At 51.6% G+C, this 7290-nt stretch overlaps 1 protein-coding gene across 1 annotated transcript in view; it reads left to right on the top strand.

The window, feature by feature from the left end:
- The first annotated feature begins 888 nt into the window (after window positions 1–888).
- Window positions 889–7290, top strand: part of NECAB2 (N-terminal EF-hand calcium binding protein 2) — a 50776-nt gene continuing 44374 nt past the window's right edge. Inside the window, exons 1-2 of the mRNA XM_062586847.1 lie at window positions 889–910; window positions 2288–2396. Of these exons, the coding sequence (XP_062442831.1) occupies window positions 889–910; window positions 2288–2396 (131 nt within the window). The remainder of the gene's footprint in view (window positions 911–2287; window positions 2397–7290) is intronic.

Here is a 7290-nt window from a genome sequence, read left to right as displayed (position 1 = left end):
TTTGTCCTATATAAAGAACTGTTTAGACCTCATGGGATAAAAATGCTATTTCTCCTTTTGATCTTTATGCTTGAAGACATATATTCTTTGCCGGCTGGGATCAGAAGAAATCCCACCTTGACTGTGGCTAGCGTATTGCGTAAATAAGGGCACTATGGAGGTTTCTCATCCAGTTGTGGAATCTGCAGAGGTGGAGATAGGGCATCACGTGCGTTGGGCCATTGGTCTGGGTCACAGTCTTCTTTTATATGCTTGCAAAAGAGCATCCTCGCTGGGCGAACCTCCACGAGACCCTTCCGAATCTGGGTGGGATGCTTTAAGCAACAGGTATTTGTCCTATGCCACCTCATCCCCTTCCCCTAATCCTCCCCAACACTTTTATTTTTCTGTAGTCATGTGTCAGAGCTGTGCACTGTTACTTTGCCACCCTCCTGTTAAAAAGAGTTCACATTTTGGGGAAGAAATGCAGAAAAACAACTCAGGCAGCTGGGCATTCCCTATAGCCATTGAGATGCCCTGAAAAATGATTTCACCCTTTCACCCACTGCTGTCTTAGTTTTCGTTCTCCTGCTGTGTTCTTTTTGTAATTGCCAATTAAAGATGGATCTTAGGCTCAATTCATCACAATTCCAAGTTCATCTGTGTCAGGCACGGGAAACTGGGTTAGCATTTGGCAACGTAGATATGTTTTAACAGCAGCAGACTTATTTAGTTTGGGGAAGAAATATCGACAGGTATGTGGGGAGTTGGCTAATTTTGTCCTCCAGCATAATTTCCTGAAAGGGAAGCAACAGAGTTTATAATTGATTTGATTAAATAATAAATGAAACATTCTCCTGTGGCAAAGTAGGCAGCATTTCCAGTCCATGAATCTTCTGTTCTGCGGATATGATTGGGAAGGCTCTAAAGAGTATGTGACACTGGAGTAGTTAGTCCACCCAAGGCCATGCTGTGCCACAGCGGCACCCTGGCTTGAAGAAGAAACGTGGGGTAGATTAAAGGTGCTGTAAAGCTCGGGGTCTCTCTCCCGTTGCTTTGTGGTGGAACTGCCTCGCGGGAACTTTTTCCACACCTCCTCTTTCTCACTTCCAGCCTTTATTACCTTAGGAGCAGAAGCTGTAAAGGATTCCTCCTTCTATGACTTTGTGCGTGGATTTAGCCACTCTTTTCTTCCTCAGTCTTTTAAGCAGGCAGTAGTAGCCCCACTGTTACATTAACGACGAGGCCGAGGTGTATATGGGCCAAGGTAACCAGTTACGTGTTAGGCATCTTTTTTGTTAACTGGGAAGGCTTGAAAAGACCCTTCCTTATCTTTAGTCAAGGGGGGGGTTCTCAGTACAGAGGCTGTATCTGCAAAGTTTAAGGCTGTATTTTCAAATTTGCCACCTCTAAGCTGAGAGCAGAGACTCCCTTTCCCAAGCACTGACTGTTTGCAGGAAGAAACCCCTGCAAATCAGCCTGGAGAGGGTATTAAAAGAAGTGTTCACGAATGAGTAGCCAGCTTGGAGCTTGCAAGTGAAATCATTGCGAGTCAGTATGTGGGTGGCCGGTGCCCGGGAGAGCTGTGTTCAACCTCTGCCTCGTGACGCCTTCACTCGCTGGTGGATTTGCCAAGAGGCACCCAGCAAGCTGTAGCCCGTATGGCCAGGCAGATGGATTTGGTGTGTCATCCAGTCCCTTTGGAAGTGAAGGCACAATATTAAGGCGACGCATCCCTTGTGTGTTTAAACAGCAGACAGCTGAAGCCAAACTCATCCTGTTCCGCTCGCTGGCTGCTATTTTGCATTCCTGTCCAGATCGAGGAGGCCCACTGCGTGGGGAAGGTGCAGCTGGGTGGGGATGGCAAAAGATACTCTGGGTCTGTTTGTTCCAGCCTGGGGCATTTTTCCACCTGGTAGGTGTCCCTTAATGAGCATCCTGCATCATTTGCACGCGCCGTAGAGGAAAGGCGCTGCTCCCACGCAGGCCTGGGCCCTGGGGCTGGCCGCCCGCCGCGAGGGCGACCTGCTGCACACAGTTGTTTCTAGGGGCGTTTCGGTGCCTAGAGCCGTGAAGGAGGTGTGCGGACGAGCAAGCCTCGGCCCGTTCCCTCCGCAGGATCCCCTAGGCTCCGGGGATGAAAGCATCGCTTTTCAGCCTTAGAAAACACAGAAAAGGATAAAATGTATCCTTCAAGATACATTTTGGTCTGAACCTTCAAATCCGCCGTGACCCTCGATGCTGGGTCTGGGTGGCTTTGCCGCTGACGGGCCCACGTCCCTAACGCCTGCTGTGTTGCTGCTTGCAGATGACGGGAAGCTGTCCCTGGAGGAGTTTCAAGCCTTTTTTTCTGACGGGACGCTCAACGAGGAGGAACTCGAGAAGCTCTTTCACACCATTGACTCGGACAACACCAAGTAAGTGGCCGGCGCGGGACCTCTCCTTCCGTGGGGGGGTTGCGTTTCGGCAAAACCTGGCAAAAGCTCCTTTTCTGCATGGTTTGAGGTGTCGCCGTGCTGGCCGCTCTGCCTCCTTTTCCTCTTGGTGGTTTTTTTCAGCCCATTTTCTTTAGCATAAAACACAGCTTGTGAAAGGGTGCTTAGTTTTACCCCTGAGAGTATTAAAACGGCTCTTCAGCTTTTCCGCTGCCTCTGAAAGCTTTGCTGGGCTGTGGAAGGCAGTGGGGCGAATCGCTGGAGGCTTGGTAGCATCCGGGGGTTTTGCACGCCATGGACTGGGACGATTTATGCACAAAACCTCCACCTCCACCTGGAGCACATCTGCTTCGCTTCCCACCCAAAATGTCCCCCGGCAAGATCTAGTGGCTGGAGCACTTAGCAGAAGCGGCAGCGGCAAGAGGCAAGCTGGCTCCATCGCAGCAGCTGTAGGGACGGGAGGGGGGAAACGCCGGGAGGGGAAGGGAGCTTCTGTTTTATGTTACATCCAGGTTGAAACTACATATGGCACCTGGGCCACCTGAGCTCTGTCTGACCCTAACCTTCTACTTCTGCAGCCAAAAAAGCGCTGAACACTCTTGCTGAGAATCAAGCATTTGCAGACCGTGCCGAGCTGTCGAATTAAGGAGACAAACTCGTTTTCTCCGCTGATGTTTTCTCCCCTGACTTTTTAATTTCATGGCTCTGTGCCTGCCTTTGCCACTTACCCCTCACTGCCCTCTCTGATCACATTTTTCTGTGGAGGGATCTGAGATGTTTGTGAACTCCTCGACGTGGACCTGGCACCGACGTCGTTTGTGCTGATTACAAAGCGCTCGGGTCCCTGGCGTCCGGGTGGGAGTCCCGCAGGACGCGTCCCCCCCAGGCACGGCCATGAAGGACGTAGCCCACGAGCTTTTCTTCTCTTTCCAAGAGGAGCCAGTCTTCAAAAGCCTGAGTACTTAGGCTGTTTGAAAATATAAAGCCAGCTTTGAGTCATATTCCAATGTGACTCTTAATTCCTCTAGAGAGACAATATCTGTCCAAAACAGCAGATGAAAAGAGAATCCAGCTTCAAATGAGAAGTCTCTCAGTAAATGCTTAAAAAAATAATAGCCTGGTGAATCATAGAGGCCTTCTGACACCAGGCAAATTGAGGGTGGCCCGTGGGAATGGGGGGCTGAGAGGCCGCTGGTCAGCACGGCTACCTGCCCAGTGGGGCAGGGCGAGCGGCTGAGTCCGAGGTGCCGGTGCTGCTTTTTGCCATCTCTGTGGGTTGGGTCGAGCTGATGGCAGAGTCCACTTCTAGCATTTCTACGGGCAGTTGAGCATTTACTTATGTCCATTTAGTCTTTAAAATATTCTCCTTAGGAAGATGCCGCTGACTGCAGAGAGACGATCCGTCTCTTCTAATGCCTCCTCCTCGATGGACGCAGCGTTGCTCCTGGTCGTCCGCACCATTGCTTGCAGAGGGCGAACTCCAGCCCTGCAGATAAGAGCACTCTCTAGCTTACCTGCTTGAGGGAGAGACTCTAAAGCCTTCTTACCTTCTTATTTTGTGCCACCGCAGTAATGGGTTTTCATTAAAAAGGGGGCTCCATGGACTTGTTCCATGATTGTTGGAACAGTCACCCAACTTTATTCCAAATCTTCAGGCTAGCTTAAATTTCTTTTTTCCTGCTCCTTTTTCTTGTCACCTGCTCATCTGCTTCTGTCTGAAATAGTTCATAGCGTTGCCTGGGGGTGTCAGTTCCCCCCAGGGAGTGGGGCCTTGCTTAGCAACTCCTCAGTGTGGAAAGAGTTCCAGCAATTCAGCAGTAGTTTTCTTTAGCCGAGCTGGCTTGATCTAGTCATCAGTCCCCATTAAGTACCGATACTTTCACAGAGCTGTGTAGCATCTGCTGTTCTTGGCTGAAAGAAAAAGCCATGAGTTGGTCACACTCCCAAGTTGAGTCTTTGCATGAATTGGCACTTGTTTATTGATTTGGAAAGCATAGACTCCCACGGCAAATTTATCACATTGAGGGAAGACAATATTCCTCATTTTTTTTGTTTGCAAGATCTCTCCCAGTCTCCGGAAAAACCTGTTTCATAGTGGGATCTGCTCAAGCAAAAGTGCAGATGTGCATTTCACTCTAAATTGAATGGAAATGGAGGCACACATCACGGAATACTGTTTGCTTGGCTGCAGTCCTGGGTCTGGTAGTAGTCCTCCTGGCTGTGTGCGCGCTGTTGGGAGTCGTGCAGAGCGCCCTTCGCCTTTGCTCGCTGAGCTGGTGGGCCTGTGTGAGGTACCCGGGGCAAGCAGTTCCCCCCGGGAGCTGTGAGAACTTCAGTTCCTTGCTCCCAGGCGCTTCCCCGCTGCCCGGTTCCTGCTGGTGCCTGAACCGCTTCTCCCGGCTTCACTGAGGCTTAGTACAGAGCACCGACTTACTCGTAATCGCCGAGGGCTTTCATACCCCGAGACTGGTGAACAGATTAAGCGACAAAGACTGAGCTACCAGATGAGCGCGCTCTGTTTTCTTCCGTGTTTTTCCATTTTACAGTGGAAGGTAGGGACAAAATTTAGTTTATCTTTCCAAAGGCCATTTGAATTAAAATTATTCGCTGGCTGAAAGGGGAAGTTAATTTATTTCTAAAGCCGGTTTTGATATTCCATTTTTCCTGTGTATTTTTCTTACGTTGTCCGTCGTGTTTGCTTAGTGTGCAAAACAAAGTTTGCTATTGAAATTACATTACAGCTTGGGTAGCTCTAGCTGAAGAAAATTATGTTCCCGTTGATTATTAATAATTGCTTTTACCAGCTAAAGTACAAAATGTTGATTCAATTTTCCAGAGTATTTTTAGGAGCAGTCTTACTAGAGTAGACAAAATGAACGCCTGTATTAGCGGCTTGCCTTGCTTTAGCGGGGAAGATGCGGAGGAGGAGAAGCCTCGGGCAGAGGAATGGCCAGCGAGGGTTGCCTGCAGGCTGCAGGATTTGCTCCGTGCTCCTGGGCGGGGGGTCACTCGCGCCTGCGCGGTTTTGCTTTGAGAATTTTAAGAATCTCGGCAACACGGCGCGGTGAGCAGGATGCCTAACCGAAACGAGAGAGCCGGAAACAGCCCAGGGCCGTTAATGAGGCTCGTTCCCTCTGCCTCCCTGCCTAGGAAGTGTGCCGAGGAGGTTAATGGTGCGGCACGGTGGGCGCGCGGCGGTGTGGAAACACGGTTACGGGAAATCAGGCGTGCTGTTGCGGCAGACCTTGAGCAGGGTGATAAGGCTCTGCCCTGGAGCAAACCGAGCGTCCCCAGCCGAGGTGGGTCCTGCCCGATGCTCCCAACTTCGGTTTTCGCGGGTGGGGAGCGAGATGGTGTACTCAGAACCCATGGTGTTGGTATCTCCGGGGGCTTTCTCAGCTCACGTCACTGAGGTTTTGCTCTTACGCTCTTGGGATTTGCAGAGGGAGAAAAGTCCCGTAGCTGCAACAACGCCGGAAAGCTAGAGGAGGCGAGGAGAAGCCGGGCGACGGCGGGCGCCCCGTCCAGCCGCCCCCTTCGGCTTGGCACCTCGCGCCGCCGGGACGCGCCGTCGCTCGGCCCCCGCCCCGGCAGGGAGACGTCCCGCGGTGTCGCCGGCAGCGCTGGACTCGCGGCGCGCCGTCGGGTGGCTGGCGCCGCGGGTCCCTCCGCTCGGCCGGCGTCGGGGCCCTGCCGTAGCCAGCGCGGCGCGGCCGCCTGCACGTGCCGAAAACCCCCGGTCGCTGCCCCGAGACTTTATCGCTGGGTGTCTTTGTAAGAGAAACTGCTATTAGTGGAAAAATACCTGGATTCTGCTATAATCCACAGGATTGCTGGTTGTGTCGCCTGGCCGCGGGAGTCTTCAAGCGGTTTTGGCAACACCATATTCAAAACGCTGCTATTGCTTAAAAGTGGTGATAAAGTGGTATTTTTCTCTCCATCACTAACGCTGGCTGCCCCGCTTCCCTTCTTCCCACCGGAAACACGTGGCCAAAGCAAGATGTCGCTAGGTGTTTTTCACCGTTGGTTTTAACTGATATTTCACGAAGTTTCAGCAGGGCTTTCAGGGAAAGCTTCCTGAAGGTTGCTGGGGTGGCAACGACATATTGCTGTTAATATCTAGCTGTGTAAATTTTAAAAGGAAAATACGATTGCGAAAGGAAAGTCAAAAATTTTCAGTTCAAGCATGATCAGCTGAAACACTCTCCAAACGTTGCTGCACCGACTGGCTGGAAACGTGCTTTGTCTGACCCACATTTCCTATCTTTTTGCAACTCCCTGAAACAGCATTTCGGGAACAGGCAGCTCCCGGACCGCACGTGCGGCAGAGGACCGGCGGCGTCTCCCACTGCGTGCAGGAGGTCCTGCCTCGGGGCGCTTGGCTGTTATCCGGGCAGTGAGCAACACTGGCCGGTGGAGGCATACAGCACTTCTCCTCCTGCTCGCTCAGCTGCAGCACAGTAGTTTTAGGGCACAATTTCCAAAATATCTGTGCGCCCATGCTATATTGCGCACCTAAGCTGACCCCTGGCCAGCAGATCCATGCGAACGTGAGTCCGTGGATAAATATTCAGCCAAATAAACGTACTGGCAGAGGCTGCAGACAGTGCCCACAGCTGGAGCATCTTGCTGCCATAAGCGTGTGCCTGCCCTGTGCCTTGCTCGTTTGGGATATGGGTGACCTTGCTCTAGTGAAGAGATGCTAGCATCTGTGCAACCTGAGATGAGTACATGGTTAATTTTTTACAGCACGAAACAACGCTGGTTCCTCAGAAGGAACCAGCCAGTGCCCCAGAGCTGTAGAGCTGTGTCAGCCCAGAGTTTTGCCTATGGCAACGTGGCGTTTTTCCGTGGTCTCTGCCACTACCATTTCCTC

This window comes from Rhea pennata, chromosome 13 (assembly GCF_028389875.1).
Source record: "Rhea pennata isolate bPtePen1 chromosome 13, bPtePen1.pri, whole genome shotgun sequence".
In the NCBI taxonomy this organism is placed as follows: domain Eukaryota; kingdom Metazoa; phylum Chordata; class Aves; order Rheiformes; family Rheidae; genus Rhea; species Rhea pennata.
This window is presented reverse-complemented; position numbering and strand designations above follow the sequence as displayed.